Source organism: Rhinoraja longicauda, chromosome 41 (genome assembly GCF_053455715.1).
Source record: "Rhinoraja longicauda isolate Sanriku21f chromosome 41, sRhiLon1.1, whole genome shotgun sequence".
NCBI classification, from domain to species: Eukaryota; Metazoa; Chordata; class Chondrichthyes; order Rajiformes; family Arhynchobatidae; genus Rhinoraja; species Rhinoraja longicauda.
In genome coordinates this window covers 9,410,084-9,437,159 of record NC_135993.1, presented here as the reverse complement: position 1 = coordinate 9,437,159, position 27,076 = coordinate 9,410,084, and the positions used below count along the sequence as shown (strand labels likewise).

Genomic DNA, 27,076 nt, shown 5'->3' with positions numbered 1-27,076 from the left:
GGTGCGGTCTCACTAGGGCCCTGTACAACTGCAGACCCCCTTTACCACCCTTTTCTTAGGTTTTCAGCAAGCTGTGGATTTACACCCCAAGTTCCCCTGCACTATTCTCCTAAAGGTCCTGCCATTTACTGTACTTCCCTACCAAAGAGCAACATTTGTGGATTGTCACCTTGTGGTGGTGGAGAAGCTCGTGTGGTCCTGAGATCCTGAGAGCGATGCCGTCTGGAGCCACGCTCCTGGTAGGGTCACCCATGGCGGTAAGGTCGAGGGGGAGGGAGGTCCCTGACAAAGAGCAATCCAACCAAGACCTCAACGGTGGAACAGGCGGAGGATGATGGCCGACTTTAGTGGAGCGTCACAACGGCTGGGAAGGCGGATGAAGGCTGCAGCAGAAAAGGGTTCTCGGTCGTCTTGGACTCCATGCCACTGGATCCTGACCCAGATCTGTCAAGGACCGTGTGGTGGCTGTCTGTGCACCAGTCTCCCCACGCTAAACAAAGACCCTATGGAGAGGACAGTCATACTCGCTTCGAGTGACTGAATGACTGATTTGAGGCTGATGGCAGGAATATGAAACAGACAGGCACAGATGAGTCGATATGTAGAAATCCCCACAGAGGCAGTTTTATTATGACAATGAACCCATTAGATAACATTGTATGGAAATCAACCCAGCAAAGCAATTTTAATGCAATATAAATTAAACATGCAGCTTCCAGTATTTGTCCAGTAACAGTTCATAAATACATAATGAAAATACAATGATGGAATGGGAAAACGTTCTTTTAAAAAGATAGCTTTGTAAACAATAGTGTGTATCGAGAGTCAGAAGAGGTGATCTCAAATTTGGGGCGAATTTAAAATTCAATGTTTAAAAGGAATAGAATTACAACTGAAGGAACTGTAGATGCTGGTTTACACCGAAGATGGACACAAATGCCGGAGTAACTCAGCGGGACAGGCAGCAAATCTGGATAGAAGAAATTCTCTCCTTCTATCCAGAGGTGCTGCCTGTCCCGCTGAACTACTCCAGCATTTTGTGTCTTTCTTCAGAATTAAAACCCAGTTCAGAGAATGGAATAGAGTGTCCCAGGTGGGTTGCTGGTCAGTTGAGTCAGCTCAATAGGGTGACCGATGTAATGAGGTGATTCAGTGGTAGGACACAGAGCTACCGGGGGAAACTCCTACCTGCAGTACCAGCCAAAGTGAGGCAGAAATCCCTCAGCACTGATCACTGCGGCTCCACAATGCAGCTTCCTTCCTTCAGCTCTGGAACGCTGGGCTCCATTTTGTTGGCAAACTGCAATGCACAAGACTGACGCAGTTCCAGCCCCTTCAAACCTTGCAATCTAAACGAAGGCCGAGATGACGGAGGCTAGGAAAAACCCCCACAGCGTGACATGCCAAATGATACATGAACCATCGGCTAGCTTCCTCACTTCCTTCCCCCCGGCACATGGTTGCAAATCAAGATCACAACACCATGGCGAGTTATTTACTTATTTTAACTAGAAAAGTCTTGCTGCTGTTGAGGGGGGACTGACACAAAGTGGAATGACACATACCCCAACTTTCAGCTCACTAAAACACCGCACTAACCCTGCAAAATGGAGTCATGGAGTAGACTCGATGGGCCAAATAATGGACTAAATAAAGAGAATAATTCAGTTCTCATGCGTTATGGTCTTAAAATGATTGCAATGATCTAATTTTCAGCATGCTCGAGTTTGATTGTTCCACCTTTAGCCACTTGGTAGGTGAGACGCTGGATTTGGAACTCCTTGTGGTCTACCTCTCGACCCTCTTAAGAAACCTCAATACCTAGGACTTCAACCAGATTTACAAGTCACTTTGCCCACTGGGCTCAATAATAATGTTTTGTTTGATAATCCTTCCTGTGAAACAGTGCAGGATGTTAAAAGGCACTTTGTAAATACAATTAGAAGTCGAAGAAAGAAGCCACAGGTAGAGTTCTCCTTCCAACATGAGCTGCAAGGGCACAGAGAATCATTACTTAACTGTTTCACCACAATGGGTTCATTGATCGGAGTAGAACTATGTGGTTACAGGAGAGCCTGGGAAGGGATGAAATATGAAAAGATCCTAATCTTAAACAAAAATTCCAGCATGGGACAGGAGCTCTGCTCATTAATGACCCACTCTGAAAACACTCCCTCAGCAATGAAGCAGTGTTCAATCTCGGAGATATTTTAATGTACGAACAGCAAAAAGTATTTAGCTCAGGCTCATTGCATTTGGGATTCAATTTACAGGGTCCCCATAGTACAGCAGGCATTTATAAGATGGGGGCGTCTCTAAACAAGGCAAGAGACCCCAGCTATTTACAATGGCTAAACTACCATCGACAATCAGCAGGATTATTCTGTTCTGATACTTCAGTGCTCTCCTGGGAGTTCAGTGGAGATGCAAGCTGAGATAAACTTCCATCAGTAAAGTTCCAAATTTCCCCTGGGTTTTGCAACAGTGGGGGTTTTGCCTTCAGATAGGGACATTTGATGATGAACTGTTATTTGAACTTAAAATTTAGTCACTTTCCCAATCATATTTTGGCTTCACAGCCATTTTTGATTTTGGGAGGTTTTAATGTATTAAAACACCCAATGCCACTGTGTATGACATTTTACTGTTTCACTGTGATTCTCATCACACACACACCCTTGCTCTCCTTCCAATAATTAGACACCATTGAGTTTAAAGTTAAAATGAAGCTTGGAATTGCTGTGGGATCAGAGTCTGCCTGACATTTAGGTAACCATTACCTCTTTGCACCACCTTTTGGTACAGGGTCTTGATCATTCTTTGCACTGCAAGGTCGTATTAAAGACACAGTAGCTAATCTGTTCCCACATTGCATGTGTCAAAGAGCAGAACTCACAATGGGCACAGACATTGCTCGATCTGAGAAAAAAAAATCCATTCGTTTGCCAAATGAACTTTAACGACTTTATAGCCTGCACACACAAACAATGTTTGTCAAGATTCAGTTTCAGCACCAACTGCACAGAGGGTGGGAGGACATGTCTTCACTTGTTAATTAAAATGTACTTAAAATTACTTTAAAAATAACTTGTATTATTTCTCAGAGAATGCCAAATAATCTAGAGAATTTAAGGTTTAAAAATTACCATAACAGGATTAACTAAAATGTGAAATACTCACCAAGGGTTGCCAACTGGCCCGTTTTAGCCGGGACATCCCGCATTTTGGGCTAAATTGGTTTGCCCCGTAAGGGACAACGGCCCTTGTCCTGTATTAGTAGGGTTGCCAACTTCCTCACTCCCAAAGAAGGGACAAAGGGTGACGTCACCACCCCCGCGCCCCACGTGACCTCACCCAGCCAGCGGCCACGTGCTCCCGTTCCACCAATGGCTGCCGCCATTGGTGGAGCGGGAGCAAGTGGCCGCTGGCTGGGTGACGTCACCCTTTGTCCCTTCTTTGGGGGTGAGGAAGTTGGCAACCTGATATTCACCCCATCTCCTCTAACCAAGACTGCACTCTCCAGCTACAGAACTCACTCAAACTATCAGCAACTAGCCCGGCAAGTAGGAACCTGGAGGTGGGGGAAACCGAGAGCAACTTTATGGTAAAGGCTTCTCTGGTTAAACACCATGCTGAAGGTTATTCGGGGCTTGAGGATGCACCTTCTCCGACGTTGCATTTGGAAATCTCCCTCTCAAGATTGCAGTCTCTTACTTGGGGCAATTTCTAGCATTGTCAGGAAGCCCCGTATACTGTATCAAAGGAGGGCCAGAGTGCCACGTCTTTCCAAAACCTCCCAACCCCCACTGATGGTGGTAAATTCACAGAGATGCTGTAACTGAGCCGTCTCCAGTGACAGAATGAGATTGCAATGGAACAGTACATGCAGTCTCTCTCCATGACAAAGACTGGAAGTCATTCCCTACTCAATGGTTAATATTCAGCTTAGGTTTAAAGATTAGCTTTTGTTTACTAGACGTTTTTGAAAAGGCTAAACCCGTTGTTACAGAGTTACACTATAAAATGTTGCACTAAGAACTCCAAGTGCTAGCCTTGGATGATTCCACATAGCTTCTAGTATGTTCGACCCTCAACTACCCTGCCCCTGGGTCTCAACACCCAGAGTCGGCATCTCTCGCGAGTTTGTCGTCAGTGTTCGATGCAGTGGGGAGATCAGCCCCATAAGGAAAGTGTAAGCGAGAGGGGATTAGATCCTATTGGGTCAGAGCATATCGCAGACAAGGCAAATGGAGCAAGACCAGGAAAATGTTTCAAATGCATACAAATGCTATTGGCCTCAGTAAACTGTTCTGCAGTACTGTTTTGCAGCTTTAAAAAAATATATATATGTATGATACAAACCGAGGAATTAATCAGAGATAGCTCTGCCTCCCTCCTGTGTTTCGTCTTCAGTTGTGTGTCAAAAGAAAGTTCACTGACTCAACCAGTTGTCGAAGGCCCTAAAGTGTCCGGTCAGCGTTAGTCACCGTCAATGTGTCTCAGAGTACAGATCCCAGGCCCTCTTCTGGCTTTACTGCAGAGTTCAGGAGCCGCGACGCCTTCACATGTTGGCTGCAGGACACATAACCCCGTGGATCACAGGCAAGCTCTTGCCCCGTCTTTCTTCACCCAGGTTCACATCCGCGCGTTCCCCCATTTCCCCCTTCCCCAGCCTCCCAGCCCGTGTTGGTTCCCTCGTGCAGCAAGCTTCGTTCCTGCGGGAGGAGGAAAGGGAGAGGAGGTTGGGGGAAACCATTCCAGGCAAGAGGCACTCCCCGTGCGGCTGTGCCACATGGAAAAGGCCAGCTGTGAACGATACAGCCGAGTTCTGCCGCAGAGAGTCACTCCTCCACTATCGAGCTGATGATATTGATGAGGTTATCAAGTCCCCACAGGTAGCCGTCCTCCCGGTTCCCCTCCTTCCAGGCCTCCCTGTGGTTCAGTGTCTCTGGGGCAGGCAACAGCACCGTCTTTCCAAAGTCGATCATCCAAACTTTGGCCATCTCCGAGTCATCGTGGACAAAGAGAAGGGAACTGCCCACCACCTGGAAACAAGGGAACAGAGACAATTCCACAACTGCATTCACAAACACCGTACTCTGGTGGAGGGATCGTTTTCCAGCCAAACATGCCATCCAGAGGGAAGGTACAGGGTGATCTCCTCTTGAACATCAGCTGGACCCAGCCAATGCAGGTCACTTGGACCTGTAGGGGTTGGTACTTGTGCAGAACACAAAGAGCTAAAGAAACTCAGCAGCCCAGTTAGCATCTGTGGAGGACATAGATAGGTACTATCTCCCAGATTGGAATCCTTCAGACTAATTGCAACAGGAGGAGAGGGGGAAGCTGGAAAAAAAAGAGATGGAAGGGGAGGGGGGGGGGGTGGGACAATAGGTGCATGAGGAGGCCATTCGGCCCTTTGAGCCAGCACTGCCATTCAATGTGATCATGGCTGATCAATCAGTACCCCGTTCCTGCCTTCTCCCCATACCCCCTGACTCCGCTATCCTCAAGAGCTCTCTCTTGAATGTATTCAGAGAGTTGGCCTCCACTGCCTTCTGAGGCAGAGAATTCCACAGATTCACAACTCTCTGACTGAAAAAGTTTTAATTCATCTCCGTTCTAAATGGCCTACCCCTTATTCTTAAACTGTGGCCCCTGGTTCTGGACTCCCCCAACATTGGGAACATGTTTCCTGCCTCTAATGTGTCCAACCCCTTAATAATCTTATACGTTTCGATAAGACAAGTGTTGCCTATCCATGACCTCCAGAGATGCTGACCGAACCACTGAGTTACTCCAGCAATTTGTGTTCTGTTCAATGGATGGTAAACTTCCGAAACAAGGTCTTAGCCAATTTATCAATCTCTATAACTGCACTTTAAGATAGTGATCAGGCAGCTGTTGGATCCACAGCAATCTGTGTGGTGAACATGCTTTCCTGCTCAATATGTTTTCCTTCTTCAGTTATGTATCTACTCAATCAATCCATGGTGGGTAATGCATCTACAATGCCCCGATGGTCAATCAGCTGATGAATGATGATTGTGGAGAGCTAGTAACCGGACACACATGGAATGCCATGAGCAGAACACACAACATCCAACTGTAGAGAATTCTACATCTACGTGCATGGGATCAGCACGGACTGCCAACACAGACCCCGTGTGCAGAGGGTGGAAAGAGGCAGAGCAGCACTCAGGGACTCGTCCTACCACCATTGACCCGCGAATATCAACATCAAAGTTTACCGAATAAACAAACCACATACATTTTCCAAAACAAATGGACATGAAGAAGCAACGTGAAGGAGAGATGCAAAGTAGCAGCTGTCACTGACATTGCCAGCAGCTAGGAAGGTTCAAGCTGTCACTTCAAACTAGGGTTGCCAACTTTCTAACTCCCAACTAAGGGACAAAAGGTGATGTCACCACCCGCGCCCCACGTGACCTCACCCAGCCAGTGGCCACGAGCTCCCGCTCCACCAATGGCGGCCGCCCGGGCCGGGAGGCGGGCTGCTATGCAACTTCCGTTCGGCGAACACACTCGGCCCCGCTCCCCGAACACACTCCGTTAGCCTACACTGTCCCACAGTGGCCCCCGGGGCCTACAGTGTCCAGACCTACAGTGCCCCCCGGGCCTAATACGGGACAAGGGCGGTCCCGTACAGGACAAACCAATTTAGCCCAAAATACAGGATATCCCGGCTAATACAGGACAGATGGCAACCCTACTTCAAATGCATTCAGGAACTGCCATGCACAGCAACGCAACTCAGGAACACAACAGAAAATGTTGGAGAAAAACTCAGCAGGTCAGGCAACATCCGTGGAAAGAGGAATAAGTTAGCGTCTTAGGTTGAAGACCTTTGATCAGAACAAACAAAAAGGGGGAAAGCAAGCTAGTCTAAGCAGCAGAGAGTGTGGAGCTGGGGGTGGAATAAAGGGAATGTCAGTAATAGGGTGAGATGGCGTAGCCATTGGAAGTAGTAAGTGGCCAGCAGTGATCTGAGAGCCGGGCTGGGATCTCAGCTGATCAGTACAATGAAGCAATGTCACATCCACATCTGGACAAACGGCTTTGATTCAAACAATAATTGAAAGCTTAATCTTTCGCCTGCACTTGCTGCTGGGATGCCAATTATTTTAGTCGCGATTAATTTAAGAAGCCCCTTGTGGTCTTAGCTCACTGCCTTCTAACATTAAGCTAAGGGCAGACACAACAAATACGTTACCTCATGGGTCTTGAAAAACTCCGAGCCCTCCAATGCTATCCTCAATTCTTTCAATCGTGCCAAATACTTTCTCTGCAACACAACAACAGAAGTGTTAGTGGCCCGGCAACACAGCACCCATCATACGCAGGCTAAGTGTGCGCTGGCCCAAGGTGCATTAGCCAACGTGTAGCATTCATCTCGTGCATAGGGTGCCAAGGTGCTCCAGCCAGCTCACTAAAGGGGAAGCTGTAGATAGGGTTGCCAACTATCTCACTCCCAAATACGGGACAAGGTGACGTCACTGCCCCGTATGACTTCACCCAGCCGGCAGCCACGTGCTCCCGCTCCACCAATGGCGGCCGCCCGGGCCGGGAGGCGGGTTGCTACGCAACCTCCGTTAGGCAAACACACTCGGACCCGCTCCCTGAGCGCACTCCGTTAGCCTACACTGTCCCGGCCTGCAGCGGCCCGCGGGCCTAATACGGGACAAGGGGGGGGGGGTTCCCGTATGGGACAAACCAATTTAGCCCAAAACACGGGATGTCCCGGCTAATACGGGACAGTTGGCAACCCTAGCTGTAGAGCAGTTCACCAAATCGCGGGGGAAAGGGGAGACCTAGCCCCTGATGAAGAGGAAGGGAAAGAGCACCCACCAGAAAAGCTGGTGGTGGGGAGGCTGCCATGGGGGAGAAAAAGTTACTCAGCCCATTACGTTAGGAACGGTATGATAGCATTAGCCCAAACAAGTGGCAGTTGTTTGAAGCACTACCCAGCTTTTTTTCCTTGTACAGGTGTTCCTCAACTTCCGATGGGGCTACGTCCCGATAAACCCAGCGTAAACTAAAAATATCCCAAGTCGAAATGCATTTAATGCAACTGATCATGTGGACGGAAGCGAACTACAGCTTGCTGCCATTGCCCAGCGTTTGCACCATCGTAAAGTCAAAATATTGCAAGTCGAAGCATCGTAAGTCGGGGAGCGTCTGTATTCATTTTTCAGGATCTTGGCATTCCTGGTAATACCAGCACTTACTGCACACCTCCAATACCCTCAAGGTGATTGCGGCAAGACCCCTCTGGGAACTACAACCCTTGATGGTGAAGGTGCTCCTGCAGTGCTGTTGGGAAGGCTACGCCAGGATTCTGACACAGTGCTGATGAAGGGGGAACAATACATTCCCAGTGCAGGACGCTGTGTGTGCGGTTGGAAGGAGAGTCCAAACGTGGTGGTGCCCCCGTCTGCCAATGCCCTTGTCCTGATATGAAAAGTTGCATGATGCTGGGGCAGCCTTGGTAAGTAACTGTGTTACATTTTATAAAGACACACTGAAATTACCACATGTCAAGGTTAAGGAAATGCACGGTGTACTAATTGAGATGCGAAGATGATGCCAAGAAGATGCCAAGCTTCTAGGTGGATATTTGAGATGAAGTCATCTAGGCACACGCTGTGTCTTGCTGATGAATTAAAAGGCGTTGGGGTGTGAGGAGACGAGTCTGACTGCAATGCTGCACACACTATTGGGGGTGGTACCCTTGGTGTGAAGATAGGACCATCTCCATTTGGATCCACCATCACTCTGTGATGGACATCGAAGACCCCACTCAAAATACAACAACGTATGCCTTTGCTACTTGCACATATATTTGGAGCATTTAAAGAAGCTCTCGGAGAGAGAAGTAAATTATGACCTCTGGCTGGATACAAAGAGCCCTTTGCCCAAAAGTACTATTGCAAAAGATAGTTACCAAGATGTTTTTATTGCAGTCCACAAAATCTTCCAGAGCCACCATAACCTGTTCCTTGAGTTTGGTCTTCTTAAAGTTTGTGTTGCAGGACCCGTCGGCCTTCTGGGGGAAATCAAGAGAAACAGAAGCTTGATCACAGTAATGAGCAGGGCACGCAGGTCATGGGAGGGAGTCGGCTTGGGCAGTCTAGATCGAGTTGGTCACTACACAGCTTGGGGGAGTTTGCTGGGGCAGGACTGGGTAACGGCAAAATTCACGGATTGAGGAAGGTAGTCAGCACAGGACACGGGACGGTATCATCCCATGCTGACCAAACAGCTCACAATAGACAATAGGTGTAGGAGGAGGCAATTCGGCCCTTCGAGCCAGCACCGCCATTCAATGTGATCATAGCTGATCATTCTCAATCAGTACCCCGTTCCTGCCTTCTCCCCATACCCCCTGACTCCGCTATCATTAAGAGCTCTATCTAGCTCTCTCTTGAATGCATTCAGAGAATTGGCCTCCACTGCCTTCTGAGGCAGAGAATTCCACAGATTTACAACTCTCTGACTGAAAAAGTTTTTCCTCATCTCCGTTCTAAATGGCCTACCCCTTATTCTTAAACTGTGGCCCCTGGTTCTGGACTCCCCAACATTGGGAACATGTTTCCTGCCTCTAACGTGTCCAACCTCTTAATAATCTTATATGTTTCGATAAGATCCCCTCTCATCCTTCTAAATTCCAGCGTATACAAGCCTAGTCGCTCCAGTCTTTCAACATATGACAGTCCCGCCATTCCGGGAATCAACCTAGTAAACCTACGCTGCACGCCCTCAATAGCAAGAATATCCTTCCTCAAATTTGGAGACCAAAACTGCACACAGTACTCCAGGTGCGGTCTCGCCTCCCTCCTGTTAGCTAACAAGCCCACCCACATCATGGGAAGAAGGGTCTCGACCCGAAATGTCATCTATTCCTTCTCTCCAGAGGTGCTGCCTGTCCCAGTGAGTTACTCCAGCTTTTTGTGTCTTTCTTCGGTTTAAACCAGCATCTGCAGTTCGTTCCTACTCTACTTGTTAACCTGTTCCACTGTAACATTCTCTATCAGAATGGAAGTATAGGGATCATGGGCAGCAGATGAGATTGGTTTATGTTGGCATTATCTTCAACACATATTGTGAATATTGTGGATCGAAGGGCCTGTTCTTGTGGTGTACTTTTCTATCTTCTGTGCTCTATGACCCGTGTGTTAGCAAGGCCGGGGGTAGCTGTTTAGGTTTTTTAGTTTAGTTAGCAACCGCATTGTTTTTCTCTGTGTGCTCCAGTTTCCTCCCACGACCCAGTTTTGTAGGTTAATTGTTGTTAGTGTATAGGATAGAACTAGCGTGAATGGGGGATCATTGGTCGGTGTAGACACAATGAGCCAAAAGCCTGTTTCCACACTGCATCTCTAAACTAAACTAGTTAGGTACCAGACGATTAGCATGGACATGATCGGGCTTGACTCGGTGGGCCGAAGGGCCTGTTTCCATGCTGTATCTCTAAACTAAAAACTAAAGATGTGGTTTAGTTTAGAGACACAGCACGGAAACGTGCCCTCCGGCCCACTGAGTCCACATCGACCAGCGATCCCCGCACATTAACACTACCCTACACACACACGGGACAATTTCATACACCCACATCAGGGTTCACCAGCATCCCACCCCCCTCTCCCCATCCCTGACTTATTGGCTTACCAGGTTCACTGGAAATTTTAAATTACTGACCAACATCAAAAATAATACAATTTTAGTGTTGGGGTATTTGCAGTAATTTGATTAATAGTCCAAACACAAGCCCCAACAGTGCCAGATTATTGAAGTTTACTGTACTTGGATTTTACATGTTACAATATAAACAGTTAGATTCAAATATAACAAGATAGGTTGACATTGCCAGGAATTTGAGGTTGATTTTGGTGCTTCTAAGACTCTATAGTTCAGAAATCTTGGACAGCATGGAGTTGCTGAGCTTAAAGGATTTAAGAGGTTGAATTGAAGAGGTTAAGAAGAGAATTAGGAGGTTGGCCCTGTGGAAACAGAAACATAGAAAATATGTGCAGGAGTAGGCCATTTGGCCCTTCGAGCCAGCACCGCTATACAATGTGATCATGGCTGATCATCCACAATCAGTTCCCCGTTCCTGCCCTCTCCTCATACCCCCTGACTCCGCTATCATTAAGAGCTCTATTTAACTCTCTCTCCGCCCATCTGTCGATCAAATCCCCCCTCACCTGTATCCACCCATCATTTGCCAGGCATCAGCAGGAATCAGTACCCCGTTCCTGCCCGTGAAGGAGTGTGATAGAAAACCATCGAGGTGATACGAATGCAGAACTCTTCTGGAAGCGGCAACGGATGCTGGGTCAGTTATGAATTTTAAGTCGGAGTTTGTGTATTTAAAGTATGCAAGGGAAAGCCAATGGGAAGTGGTTGGGACCTAGAATGTATGTTCAGAAGTTCCAGTAGCAGAACTAGTCCATTCCGCCCATCCAGTCTAATGGGTTGCATCTAACTGTGGTGCAACGGTAGAGTTGCTGTCTTGCAGCACCAGAGACACGGGTTCTATCCTGACTACGTCTGTACAGAGTTTGTACGATCTCCACATGACCTGCTTGGGTTTTCTCCAGGATCTCTGGTTTACTCCCACACTATAAAGAATTGGCTTGGTATAATTGTAAAATGATCCCTAGTGTGTGCAGGATAACATTACTGTGCGGGGATTGCTGGTCGACTCGAACTCAGTGGGCCGAAGGGCCTGTTCCCGCGTTGTATCTCCAAACTAAATTTAAAGTCTACTTTGACATTCAACCACGGCTGATCTATCTTTCCCTCTCAACCACGTTCTCCTGCCTTCTCCCAATAATCCCTGACATCCTTGACCATCCAAGACTCAGTAAACAACAGGACTAAATGCCTTTCTGTTGGTGAATCAGTTTCTTGTTAGTGTGTGTTGTTGGGCTCACCACTCACCCTGATGCCTTCTATCCTGAATCCTAGTGTTGCCGTCGAGCTGAGCGTCTCCCGCCATTGCATGTAACGTGGCTTCAAAATGGCCTTTTGTTCATGTTCCTCTTGGGTGGGTGCATTTGGATCCACCGCTATCATCTTCTCGTACATATCTTTACGCAGTTTGGGCTTCTCTCGAGCTTTGGTTAGCTCCTCCTCTAGGTAGGTCCTACAAAAGGAAATTTGTAATCCATTGAGAAAAGGCCAACACTACACAAGATCCACCATGATTTGCAGCGACTGTACTTGATCCATCTCCAGAGACGTCCGCTCGCAATCTCCAAAGCAACCATCTTCAACCTCAAGATAGACAAAATGCTGGAGTAACTCAGCAGGTCAGGCAACGTCTCTGGGAAAAAAGGAATAGGTGACATTTTGGGTCAAAACCCCAAAACGTCACCTTTTCCTTTTATCCAGAGATACTGCCTGACCTGTTGAGTTGCTCCAGCATTTTGTGCATCTTCAGTGTTACGAGCATCTGCAGTTCCTTTGTACACATCTTCAACCCCATGGTGTCTACACTCCTTCACTATCACTGTTAATATCTCTGTCCATCTAACTCTCTCTTTAAATCTTACTTCTAACCAATTCTTTGTGGGGCTCAACACCTAATATTTTGCCTGTTGACTGTCACAGAATCAGAGTCATACTGCACAAAAACAAGTCCTTGGTCCCGCCATACCCATGCTAACCATCAAGGACACATCTAGTATGCGGCCTGTCTCTTCTCTGCCATGGCATTTCAAATGCTCTCCTCCGAATATTTAAATGCCAAGACCATTAAGGAGATAGATTTAAGCTCATAGATGGAATATTGCCAATTGCATTTAAAATAAATTAATGCTATATGGCTGTACACAGCATGGATAGGAAGTCACGAGGCTGCGGGGAAGTTATACACCCAGGTATTTAACTCGTGGAACAGGTGCGGGAAGTATTGGCACCACCTACTGCATCGCAAATACCAAGGCTTTGGAAGTCAGAATCCAGCATAGTTGGGCAGAAGGAAGGAAGGGCAGGTCACAGAGAACAACAGTGGCATTAAACGCTGGCTGGCTGAAGATGTTTTTCATTTTGAGCTAAAGTTTGTAACCAGTACCCACCACTATAGGGCCACGCTGAGCCAAGCCGACCCTGCCACGCAGGTAGGACAACAGGCCATCGTGGTTAGATCATGAACCCTTCACTGACAACAACTGGGACTTGAAAATGGCGCCAAATTGGCGACCCTGCATACTGTCTCAGTGCACTACTGCTATAGATGCTCATCTATTAGATGCTCATCTAATATGTACCTGTGCTATATATAGTGATACCTGTACTGAACTGTATACAAAAATTAATTTCACTCTCCCTCGGTACATGTTACAAATAAAGAGACCTCGAAGGGTCTCGACCCGAAACGTCACCCATTCCTTTTCTCCAGAGATGCTGTCTGTCCCGCTGAGTTACTCCAGCATTTTGTGTCTATCTTCGGTGTAAACCAGCATCTGCAGTTCCTTCCTACACCATTACCGTACCATACCCTTCTGCCCCATTCCCTTTCATTTCAGGCTAGCCATCATTACTGGCTCTTTCAGAACCAATAGTGTCCACTGTTTTCTAACGTTGTTTGTCTACCATTACCAAACCGGACACAACCAAGACACATTCCACAAATTCCATACACCTTTACGTCACAGCCACAAATACTCAAGGACTGAAGTGGCGTCTGTTGGCTATGATTATCATCTATTCAAGTAATCACTTACTATTAAACGCCACAGGCAAACAGATCATTTATTGTTGCCCGAAAATATGAAATAGAACAACATTATCAAGTCAAGTCAAGTTTATTTGTCACATGCACATACACGATGTGCAGTGAAATGAAAGTGGCAATGCCTGCGGATTGTGCACAAAAAAGAATTACAGTTACAGCATATAAATAAAGTTAATAAAGTTAATATAGAGAAGACAAAATTTAGTCCCTGGAGTTATAAAGGTTAACAGTCCTGATGGCCTGTGGGAAGAAACTCCATCTCATCCTCTCCGTTTTCACAGCGTGACAGTGGAGGCGTTTGCCTGACCGTAGCATCTGGAACAGTCCGTTGCTGGGGTGATAGGGGTCCCTCATAATCTTGCTTGCTCTGGATACCTTTCGAAGTGAAATCCTCAAGGTAAAGCCAAAAACAAATTTCGGACTAAGATCGCTCACTAGCTCTTATACGTTTGAGTTGTGCATCAAAACCTATTTACAACCCGAAGTTGTGCACAAAAATTACAAGGGTTGACATTACAAATATACAAAGAGAGGAACAAACAGCACAGCACCACCCCCACCCCCTCATCCTGAAGGCTATTGATTTCCAAAGCCAATCAATATTATTGAACATACCTCACTCCCATCTTGCAGTCCATGATCGAGGGGGAGTCAAACTCCGACAGCAAGTCGTCCATCTGGTTGTAGCTGTCTCCATCCTTGCCCACCACGCCATGATAGCCCGGCACGTAAGGACGCAGTAGAGGATCCTTCATCAGGGACTCCAGACACTGATGCTCACACTCGCAATACTTCTTCAGGATCTTTCCATAATCTCCAGCTTTAAAGTTACCTGAAAAGAAAAGATGTCTTAATTAGTATTACCCTCAACCTTTCAGTTCACAAACCTGCCTCTTCAAACTCACTGCAGAATAGCTGGTCGGCGCAGACTCGGTGGGCCTGTTTCTACGCAGTCTAAACTAAACTAAAGTCCTGGTCTTTGATTTCCAATCTGCTCTCCCATTCCAGACAATCTACCTTCCTGAATTGAACCTACACTGCAATCAGCCATTGGCAGAACCAACCACACTGCATCGTCAAGTTAAGTCAAGTCAATTTTATTTGTATAGCACATTTAACAACAACCCACGTTGACCAAAGTGCTGTACATCAGTTCAGGTATTAAGAATGAACATACAATGGCACACAAACATAACAGCACATACATAAACAGTTCACAGCGCCCCCTCAGAGGGCCTCAAACGCTAGGGAGTAGAAATAGGTTTTGAGCCTGGACTTAAAGGAGTGGATGGAGGGGGCAGTTCTGATGGGGAGAGAGATGCTGTTCCACAGTCTAGGAGGTTCAACTGCAAAAGCGCGGTCACCCCTGAGCTTAAGCCTAGACCGCGGGATAGTCAGTAGCCCCAAGTCGGCCGACCTGAGGGACCTGGAGATAGAGTGGTGGGTTAGAAGATTTTTGATATGGGGGGGAGGGCAAGCCCGTTTAGGGCTTTGTATGTGAAACCGGACGATAACACTAGGTCGCGTGTATGGCCTAGCTTGTGAGTAGGTCCAGTGGTAAGTAGAGTCAGATCGAAGGACTCAACCAGGTGCATAAATTCACTCACAAGAGGCATTGCTTACTCAACAGTATGACAGGGTCTAGCAGCCAGGAGAGGACCCGGGGCTCTCTCGTCTCCATACTGATGGGAGCGTCGCATGGCATGAGTTACCTGCATGTCCCGCTAACTGCACCCACGGATAGCGCTTCTTGAAGGAGACAACGAACGGGGACCAGTGCACCATGGTTTTCAGCTTCTTCCACGACTTGTTCTGCAAAGAAAAGCCAAAATTAACAAAAGGGAACAACATAATCTCTGCAATCCCACAATGAATAATTTACTTCCACTTTGCTTTTCTCAGGAGTACAACTTTTGATTGGGGATATTGGTCACTGGGAGTTTTAGTAATTGGAGGGTTTGGGGTGGGATTTGACAAGGCTGAGTGACTGCACCCGAGGTTTTCTAAGACATCGAAGGACTAGCAAGATTCATGCCGAGTAGCAAAGTAGAATTCATTGGGAAGCGTCTTCCAATGAATTTGGCATGGAATTAGATTGTGTCAGGAAGGGTGAATGGAATTTACAGTAAATAGAATAGTAAGAGGTGCAGAATTCCTGAGGGATCTTGGAGCGCTTGTAGATAGATTTCTGAAGGTAGGAGTACAACTACATAAGGTAGATAAGGCAGCACACCACTATTGCCATTATTAGTGGAGCATAAAAGGGCAGGAAAAACATACTAGAACAATACAAAACATTGGTTAGCTACATCTGGAGCACTGCTTAATGCTCTAATTACCATCTTAAAGGATGGATCCACTAGCATTCGAGAAGAGATTTACCAGGGTGCTGAAAGAGCTGAGGAGAGACAGGCCAACCTGCCTGGGATTGCTTTCTTTGAAACGGGTTGTTAGTGCAGTGATCATATTACAGAAGAGCAAACTAGAGATTGCGAATTCAAAAGATCCCGGCCTTCAAGATATGTTTTCAACCCAGTATCAAAGCAGGAGAGACACTAGTCCTGACCCGCACTATCACCATTGTTTTTCCACGTCGTCTTCATTTCTCATTATTTCTTACAACATAGATGCCATTCAGCCTATTCGTTCCCAGCACGTGCAAGCCTATGATGCAGTCGCCCACACATACCCTTCAACACCCTCTTGATTCTCCTACCACCCACTAGGGGTAATTTACAGCAGCCAATTAACATACCAACCAGCAAATACGAGATGTGGGAGGAAACCAAAGCACAGGGGGGGGCAAACCCACGTAGTTGAGGGAGGTGCAATCCCACCCACAGTGCCCAGCGTCAAGATTAAACCCATGGGGAAGTGGCACAACTTGTTGGTGCGGCACGGTGGCGCAGCGGTAGAGTTGCTGTCTTACAGCGAATGCAGCGCCAGAGAGTCAGGTTCGATCCTGACTACGGACGGCGTCTGTACGGAGTTTGTACGTTCTCCCCGTGACCTGCGTGGGGTTTCTCCGAGATCTTCGGCTTCCTCCCACACTCCAAAGACGTACAGGTATGTAGGTTAATTGGCTGGGCAAATGTAAAAATTGTCCCTAGTGAGTGTAGGATAGTGTTAGTGTGCGGGGATCGCTAGGCGGCGCGGACCCGGTGGGCCGAAGGGCCTGTTTCTGCGCTGTATCTCTAAATCTAAATCACCCACACCAACTGAGGGTAACATGGTGGTAGAGTTGCTGCCTTACAGCGCCAGAGACCTGGGTTTAATCCTGACCTCGGATGCGGTCTATACGGAGTTTGTACGTTTTCCATGCTTCTAATCTGCATCTTGTCCGGCTACATCTCAATCTGGTTTGGGAACAGCTCTGCCCAGGACAGGAAGGCTCTGCGGGAACTACACTCGCCCCCTGCAGGACCTATACATCAGGAGGTGTAGATCCAGAGCCAGCAACATTATGGGGGACCCCTACCACCCCAGCAACGGACTGTTCCAGCTGCAAAGGTCAGGCAAACGCCTCTGCTGTCACGCTGTGAAAACGGAGAGGATGAGACGGAGTTCCTTCCCACAGGCCATCAGGACTGTTAACTATTATATCACCAGGGACTAATTTACTGTATTCATTTTTTTTTGTGTTGTGTCTATAAAAAAAATAATTCTATTCTGTTTTGTAGTTTTAGCACAATCCGCAGGCATTGCCACTTTCATTTCACTGCACATCTTGTATGTGTATGTGACAAATAATCTTGACTTGACTTCCCAATGACCACGTGGGATTCCTCCAGGAACTCCGGTTTCCTGCCACACTCCAAAGATGTATGGGTTTGTAGGTTAATTGATATCAGTAAAATTGTAAATTGTCTCTAGTGTGCAGGATAGTGTTAGTGTACGGGGTGATCGCTAGTCGACGTGGACTCGGTGGGCTGAAGGGCCTGTTTCCATGCTGAATCTCTAAAGTCTAAAAACTGCTATCAGAAGAAAATAGAAGCACATCATCAGCCTTTGCATACTTGTTCAGCTATATAATGGGAACTAAAAACAGTCAATATTCAGGGTGGTTATTGTTCAAGATTCTAAGCCAGGATCCAAAACTGTAAACTTTAATTCTTTTATTTGAAATAACTTAAACCCACAGCTACTTCACTGAAAAATTCTGAATTGCAAAATACAATGTTCATTGTTCTGTTGTCAGTAACATGACAATTAATCACTCTTGATCCGACTCGATCTCCAGTTGAAAAATAAACTTGATGTCTATGTAGTTTCAGTCACGATGGAATTTGAACTTGTAAGCCGGGGTACCAGCAGCTTCCCTCGTTAGACTCTCTCACCCCAGTACATGTTGAGGAAATTTACCAAACAGGTTCGGGCTCTCGTGGCCACCATTACCCAGCCTGAATGGAACCAACCAGGACCCCCACCTACTTCTCTTCCTCCCAGGGAAGGAATGGGTGTCTTTTCAGGTTGAGACCCTTCTTCAGACTTCAGTATGAACGGAGAGAGATGCTCTCTAGAGATGCTGCCTGTCCCGCTGAGTTACTCCAGCATTTTGTGTCTATCTTCGATTTAAACCAGCGTCGGCAGTTCCTTCCTACCACGTTGAGTTTAATTTATTGTCACGCGTACAGAGGTACAGTGAAAAGCTTTTGTTGCGTGCCAACTAGTCAGCAGAAAGACCGTACATGATTACAGTGTACAGATACATGACAAAGCGAATAACGTGAAAAACGTTTAGTGCGAGATGTCCAGTTTATTGTGGTAATTTTGCAAGTTAAATGTGCCAATAATTAAACCGCAATATGGTAGCTAAAAATGCATGCAAGAAGAAAAGCCCTCCAGCCTGCCTCAAGGGAAAATGGGGGGGGGAGGGGGTGCAAGCTCCATGGGGAGGGGAGATTGGGCTCAGTGCTGCTCCAGTCTCTCTAAACCCAACAACATCAACGACTTCAGCTCATTAGGTGTCTTGCTGGGTTTTCAAATGTAAAATAAAAACACTGATCACAGCTCGAGTCAAAACAAACCTGTAGAAACCACACAGCTTGTAATTTTATGCATAGCTTCAACCTGGTGGACAGGTTTAAGACTTTCAGGAACAGTGCCAACTCCTGGCTGATGAAACCTATAATTCACAGTTCGGTCACCGAGTTCACACTGAAGCACGGGTGAGTAGCAGATCACTTTATTAATAAACTTTAACACTTGCCTAGTGAAATGAATTTGGCCACCAGGAACTCCAAATGTCCGCAACCACTCCATGCATTTATATAGCACCTTTATTGCCGTCAGATTTCCAACGGGATTTCACAAGAGTGTTATTTGGAAAAATAAGCATCTAACTCCGAGTAATACAACGAGACACAGGGACTAGTATTGTAGGTAGACAGTCAAGAGCCTTTCAAGAGACAATCTTAGAAGATTGCGGGTCAGTCAGAGAGTTGTGAATCTGTGGAATTCTCTGCCTCAGAAGGCAGTGGAGGGCAATTCTCTGAATGCAATCAAGAGAGAGCGAGATAGAGCTCTTAAGGATAGTGGAGTCGGGGGGTATGGGGAGAAGGCAGGAACGGGGTACTGATTGTGGATGATCAGCTGTGATCACATTGAATGGCGGTGCTGGCTCGAAGGGCCGAATGGCCTCCTCCTGCACCTATTGTCTATGAATAAAAAGGCAGAGTTTAAAGAGAAAATACAGGAGTCACAGAGTCAGAGTCTCAGAGTGGAAACGGCCCCTTCGACCCAACTTGCCCACACCCACCAACATCCCCCCTCTTCGCCTTCAATGGAGCAAGAGAAATTGGGGATTGTGAATTTCAACATTTAGTGTGATTTTTCTTGTTTGTAACATATAGGCTAGTCAATTTTTTTGTGAAATAAAACTTAGGCAGATCCCTTACAGCCCTGCCTCCAGTTTTAAATAAGCCACTGTACAGTGCAGCTGCACTCCAACATGCCCTATGCACACCACAGCAAATAATCTAGGGTAGACACAAAAGGCTGGAGTAACTCAGCGGGTCAGGCAGCATCTCGGGAGAGAAGGAATGGGTGACGTTTCGGGTCAAGACCCTTCCTCAGTCTAAAGAAGGGTCTCGACCCGAAACGTCACCCATTCCTTCTCTCCCGAGATGCTGCCTGATCCGCTGAGTTACTCCAGTCTTTTGTGTCTACCTTCGATTTAAACCAGCATCTGCGATTTTTTTTTCCTACACAGCCAATAATCTGGCACATGGAAAGATAGGACTCAACATTGTAACAACTGGGGCCAGCACTAAACTCGCCCTCACAGTTCCCCCAGAGCTGTGTGTTTTGCTCAAGATTCCAACATCTGCAGTTCCTTCTGTCTCCATTTTACATTCCTCACTTCACCATTCCACATGCAAGAATCTGCTGTGGTATTCTGCAGGAGCAGCAGCAGCAAAGGTACAGAAGGACTTTGATCGCTCACCCCAGCAAACCAGCAGGGCAGACCTGCCCACACGAGCCCTCCTGCCTCAAAGACAAAATAGCCACAAACAAAGACATGACTGTCGAGCATAGGGACAGCACCCAGAATTTTAAAAAGTCTACAAAACAATGTGTTCTGGTTCTAACAGAGTTAACAATCTCCAGTGTATTCACCTGCACGGTTACTGGCAATCAAAACAAAACGTCAGTGGCTGCGGATCTCGTCCAGAAACTCTCAAGGTCACACGATTTAAAAAGCCACCATGGCAAATTGTGAAATTAAATGCAACACAGCCACTCAGTACAAGAGCACAAGATTCAGCCACTCTGCATTTGTGCGGCTACTCTCCACTAAGTTAAATTAAAACGGCCACAGGAATGATCACAATATCCCGACTGGTTCATACTTTGTCCGAGAAAGGGAGCTTGCAACTTTTCCAGTCCTCCTCCCTTACTGAATATGGTACATTCTCAATGCTCGGTGGAGTCACCAAACTTGAACTCAATTGCAGACACAAAGTGCTGGCATGTTAGGCCACATCTCTGGAGAAAATGTGTAGGTGGACCCTCCTTCTGACTAACGTTTTGGCTTGCAATCCTTCTTTACATTTGTGTCATACCAACTTTTAATTTTGAAAATAAATAATACAAAACTGATCAGGTGCTCTTAGTCACAAAACATAGTGCGAGGCAAAGCATAAGCAGCTACATTGATTTTAATGATTGTGATATTAACTGCCCTTTTGAATACCAAGCAGGCACAATTCAGAAGGTTGTTTGAAACCATATAAGTTAATATCCACTCAACACTGGTAACTGGAATTTGACACACTGCAGAAGATTTCTGTTCAAAAACAAAACGGCAAGTGATTTCAAATCCTTGAAGATTTGAATGGGAAATATACTCCAGGAAGAGCAAATAGAAAGATTCCAGGATACATTTAAAAGTAAAAAGTAAATCTGAGAACATTACCTAGGCAGCAGCCGCCGCAGGCATCAGAAGTCTCTCCGAGTTAATACTCCACCCGTGGAGTTATGGCTTTTATTCCAGTATTTACGACGTCACTCAGACACACCCCCAAATGTGAGACACCACACTGACGCTCACAATGAATAATCAACGATGACTGAGAGCAACCTTGAATAACTCATTAGCTTTTGCTTCCAATTTGATTCCTGGATCTGGTCAGGAATCAGGGTTTCAAACCTCACTGGTTGACCGGAATTTTTGCTGCAATCCTAACCCCACCCAGGTCGGCAAGAAGTAGCAACTCCTCAAACAGTCTTCACAGTTTAATGATACCCAAACACAGCACCCTCACCCCCTACCCCAACTTTACTTCAGATTTTAGAGATACAGTGCGGAAACAGGCCCTCCAGCCCACAGAGTCTGCACTGACCAGCGATCACCCCGTACACTAGTACTATCCCACACGGTAGGGACAATTTAGTTTTCTCCAAAGCAAATTAATCTATAAATATGTACGCCTTTGGAGTGTGGGAGGAAACCGGAGCACCCGGAGAAAACCCACGCTGTCACGGGGAGAACATACAAACTCCGTACAGACAGCACCCGAGGTCAGGATCAAACCCGGGTCTCTGGCGCTGTAAGGCAGCAACTGCACTGTGCAGCTTAGATACAATTAGTCATAAATGTCAACAGTACACATCTATCCTATCTGTTGTTACTGCACGTCACTCATTCAAGGAAGGCCATTCTGTGGAATTCTCTGCCTCAGAAGGCAGTGGAGACCAATTCTCTGAATGCATTCAAGAGAGAGCGAGATAGAGCTCTTAAGGATAGCGAAGTCAGGGGGTATGGGGAGAAGGCAGGAACGGGGTACTGATTGAGAATGATCAGCCATGATCACATTGAATGGCCTACTCCTGCACCTATTGTCTATTGACATCTAGTTTGGAATGTTACAACGTGTATTGAGATGATTATTAGATCAATCTGGACTTAAACGCTCCTTCCACACGGGAAAGCGAGGTAGGGATGCTGTGCCAATGGCTCTCAATTTATGATTCTTTTAAACTCTGCTCCTTCTACTGTAGCTTCCCCATTTATGAAGGGCCACCGCCTGTTAGACAGGTACACCAAACAGCACGATCCAATGCTTTTTGTTCCCAGCGGCGTGTGTCAATGTTGAAACTCTTTACAGATGTTGTAAGACTTTAACGTCTCTTTTTCTGTGCACCACGTGATCATTTCATCTCAGTTTGCTCACCATGAAGTCACAGCTTTGGTATTCTGTCAGCAAGCATTCTTCTGACATGCCCTGCCTACCTGCTCTGTGATTCTTGCAACAACATGTCAGACGTGTAAGAAAATAACTGCAGATGCTGGTACAAATCGAAGGTATTTATTCACAAAATGCTGGAGTAACTCAGCAGGTCAGGCAGCATCTCAGGAGAGAAGGAATGAGTGACGTTTCAGGTCGAGAAGGGTCTAGACCCGAAAGGTTATCCATTCCTTCCCTCCTGAGTTGCTGCCTGACTTTAGATTTAGATATACAGCACAGAAACAGGCCCTTCGGCCCACCGGATCCCCGCACACTAACACTATCCTACACCCACTAGGGACAATTTTTACATTTGCCCAGCCAATTAACCTACAAACCTGCACGTCCTGTGGAGTGTGGGAGGAAACCGAAGATCTCGGAGAAAACCCACGCAGGTCACGGGGAGAACGTACAAACTCCGTACAGTACAGCGCCCGTAGTCAGGATCGAACCCGAGTCTCCGGCGCTGCATTCGCTGTAAGGCAGCAACTCTACCGCTGCGCCACCGTGCCGCCCTGACCTGCTGAGTTACTCCAGCATTTTGTGAATAAATGTCAGCTCTGGGGAGATTTGTTTGGAACAGAAGACTGGTGTCTGGAATCTTGTCTTGCCAAGATTAATGGCCATTGTGTAACACAATATTTGTCAGTACACCGCAAATTGCATAATGCAAACAAAAACACAGCAGGATGATACGCCCAGGAAAATGCAAAGCTAATTCTGTCTTGGCTCAAAAATGTTCTAACTTTGAATCACAAGCATATGAATGCTCCATGAGTATGCTATTTCTAGATCCGATTTATATTGAATTTGGAAATGTTTCCTGAGTCAGACTTAACTCATCTCCAGTTTCTATTGCATCATTGGAATAAAACCATCAAGAACACGTAAAATCGTAATTACAATCATAACAATGCTCAGAAATGCACGTTTCCAACCCTACTGCCAAGCAGCAAAGATGTCACCACCGGAGTGCATGTGTAACGCAATTCTCAGGACAGGCAGGCATTCCACAAGTACTTTGCAGCAGGTTAGATTTACTGCCACGATGGTAGAAATACAGCAGCCAATGTACACAGTGCAAAGTCACGCCATAAAGGTTTGGATGAAAGGCTGACCTGAAACAATAACAATGTTGTCTCCACTGATGGTGTCTGACCTGCTGGAAATATCCAGCATTCTCCAATTTTATTTCAGACTTCAATCCATCCTTGCTTTTGGCCCACTAAACGAAGACTTGTTTTGGCGAAACTGGTCAAAAGCTGCACATTTGTCAGAACAGTAGTGGGGATTTCCCTGGTCTTTGAACAATGCCGTGGGATATATACACAAGTCCAAGAGGACAGTCCAAAGACATGGTTTAGTTTCCCATTTTAAAAGATGACGGCTTTAACATTCTGCATTCCAGTGGGAGGTCTCTAGATAGGACAGATTTAGAGGGAAATAGGCCAAACACAGGCAAAGGGGACTGGCTTAGATGTGATGAAAGGAACTGCGGATGCTGATATATACCGAAGATAGACACAAAGTGCTGGAGCAATCCGAAGAAGGGTCCTGACCCGAAACACACCCATCCTTCTTTTCCAGAGATGCTGCCTGACCAGCTGAGTCACTCCAGCACGTTGTGTTTATCTTCTAGCTGAGATGGGGCATCTTGGTCAGCATGGATGAGTTAGCCGAAGGGCCTGTTTCCATGCTGTACAATTCTGAACTCTTGACTTCCTCATCGTTGCCTGCCGGCACCATCGTAGGATGCATAGGGAAAACCACTGAAGGTGAATGGATTGTGAACCATCCATGCAATCATGCTGCAGGCACACATTAAAATACCTGTGCATTGCTGCAGACCAACCAAGCAGTGTGTCCCAACTAGGGTTGCCAACTTCCTCACTCTCAAATAAGGGGCACAAGGTGATGTCACCGCCCTGCGCCCCACGTGACCTCACCCAGCCAGCGGCCACGTGCTCCCGCTCCACCAATGGCTGCCGCCATTGGTGGAGCGGGAGCACGTGGCCGCTGGCTAGGTGAGGTCACGTGGGGCGCAGGGCGGTGACGCCACCTTGTCCCGCATTATGTGGCCCAATAATAATTCACCAAAGTTCATTTAATTTGGAAGGTTACTCAGAATATTGAATAGTACCGCACAGGAACATGTGTCATTATGCGTCAACCCAGATGGAAAATTAAACTATTGGCCTACATAACACATATCCCTCCATTTCCTGCCTGTTCCTGTCTAAATACCTCTTAAACGTCACCGTTGCTTCCTCCACCTTCCCAGGCAGCACATGTCATGCATCAATCATTGTGTAAAAAGTACACAAAATGTGCCTTGCACGTCTACTTTAAATATTCTCCTGACACCTTAACCCATGTCTTCTGGTATCTGGCACTTCTGCACTGGGGGGAAAAAAAAGACTGACCATCTACCCCATCTACGCCTCACATAATTTTATAAACTTCTACCAGAGAAAATACATGGATCGGACAGGTTTGGAGGGATATGGACCAAACACAGGCAGGTGGGACAAGTGTAGCTGGGACATGTTGGCCGGTGTGGGCAAGTTGGGCCGAAGGGCCTGTTTCCACAATGTATCACCCAATGACTATGACTATAAAATAATCCAAGTTATGCCCAACTCTCCAAATAACTAATTTTCACTAAACGAGAGAACATCCTGGTAAAACTCATGCACTGTCTTCAAAATCATTTTTTTTTCCTGCAATGGTCTCCAGAACTGCTCACAATGTTGCAAATGTAGCCTAACCAAATTTTGATTCAACTGTAACATGACTTCCCGACTTTTATACTTGATGCCCTGACCAGTGAATGGTTTATGGCTTCCTGACAACCCATCTACTTACATTGCCACAATGCTGCCAAAAGCCCCTGCCATGTACTGGATACTTTCCCCGTCTCCCAAATTGCAAAACCTCACAAATGTCCGTTTTGAAGTCATCTGCCATTTCTCCACTGATATCACCAATGGATCTACCTGTACATCTGGCCATATCTTTTTTCACTATCCACAACACCAATCTGCAAACTTACTCATCAGCACACCTACATTTTCAATCAAGTTTCCAAGTGAGACAGAGGTTCACCTGCACCTCCTCCAACCTCATCTATTGTATCCGCTGCTCTAGATGTCAACTTCTTTACATCGGCGAAACCAAACGCAGGCTCGTCGATCGTTTCGCTCAACACCTTCGCTCAGTCCGCCTTAACCAACCTGATCTCCCGGTGGCTGAACACTTCAACTCCCCCTCCCACTCCCAGTCTGACCTTTCTGTCATGGGCCTCCTCCAGTGCCATAGTGAGGCCCACCGGAAATTGGAGGAACATCACCTCATATTTTGCTTGGGCAGCTTGCAGCCCAGCGGTATGAACATTGACTTCTCCAACTTTAGATAGTTCCTCTGTCCCTCTCTTCCCCTCCCCCTTCCCAGTTCTCCCTCTATCTTCCTGTCTCCACCTATATCCTTCTTTGGCCCCCCCCCTCCCCCTGACATCAGTCTGAAGAAGGGTCTCGACCCGAAACATCACCCATTCCTTCTCTCCCGAGATGCTGCCTGACCTGCTGAGTTACTCCGGCATTTTGTGAAATATATTTTCAGTCAGGTCATTTATATGCATTATAGATTGCAAGAAATCCCAAAACAGATCTCTGAAGATATCTGTTTATTTGGGAGGTGGGGGGGGGGGGGGGGAGAGATAACTGAACAATACTTCCGGAATAATTAGTACACAAAATGAATAAACATTATTATTATTAGTACCTAGAATAAAATAAAAGAATGAATTGCCGGAAATTTTGCAGTTGATCAGAATAACCTGAAACAGAAATGTAAAGGATAGGTCATGTCCAACAAACACAATTTGTTTTTTAAAAAGAAACAAAAAGTGACTCAAGTATAATTTTTTTTAAAAAGTTGACAGTCTCAAATGAATCATCTTTGTATGTTGTTTGTAGAATATTTGATCAAGGTCCTATTGAAAGCTCAGAACTGAAGGAGGCAACATGGCTGGGAGAATGCGTAGGTAATCAAATTTGCAAGAGATTCAGGTAGCACAGTGTTAGCCTCACAGTTCCAATGGCCTGAACTCAAATCTGACCTCAGTGCTGTCTATGTGGAGTTTGCATTTCCCTCCTGTTTCCACAGGTTCATTCCAAGAGCTGATGGGCCAAATGGCCTCCCCTTGTGCTATAAGTAACCGGGAACATCATTATATTTGGATCAATAAAATAGGAACACATATCAAATCAGAAAATAACCAAAAGGCCAATGGTGGCCTTTACATCTAATATACAAGATGGCAGAAGTTAAGCTATAACAACTGCAGATATAGTAGTTGAGGCAAGTACAATAACATTTAAGCAGGTAAATGGATAAGAAAGTTTTCGGGGGATATGTCAAACAGGCAGGCATGTTGAAACATTGAGTCCATCATGCCCATTCGTTACTAAATGAACAAATTGTGTTCATCTCCCAACCCTTTCTCTGTCGTCTTGCGAAGGTCTCTTCACCATTTACTTGTCCCTTCCCTACCAAAGACCACGACGGAACCAGTTTCCACTCTTCTGCT

The 27,076-nt window shown here is 46.3% G+C and overlaps 1 protein-coding gene across 1 annotated transcript in view; it reads right to left on the bottom strand.

The window, feature by feature from the left end:
• Window positions 1-3,444: 3,444 nt before the first annotated feature.
• LOC144611677 (inositol-trisphosphate 3-kinase C-like) overlaps window positions 3,445-27,076 on the bottom strand; it is a 55,493-nt gene continuing 31,861 nt past the window's right edge. The window contains exons 2-7 of the mRNA XM_078430894.1: window positions 15,472-15,571; window positions 14,375-14,591; window positions 11,962-12,166; window positions 8,966-9,067; window positions 7,235-7,306; window positions 3,445-5,045 (exon numbers count right to left, since the gene is read on the bottom strand). Of these exons, the coding sequence (XP_078287020.1) occupies window positions 4,842-5,045; window positions 7,235-7,306; window positions 8,966-9,067; window positions 11,962-12,166; window positions 14,375-14,591; window positions 15,472-15,571 (900 nt within the window). The 3' untranslated portion in view covers window positions 3,445-4,841. The remainder of the gene's footprint in view (window positions 5,046-7,234; window positions 7,307-8,965; window positions 9,068-11,961; window positions 12,167-14,374; window positions 14,592-15,471; window positions 15,572-27,076) is intronic.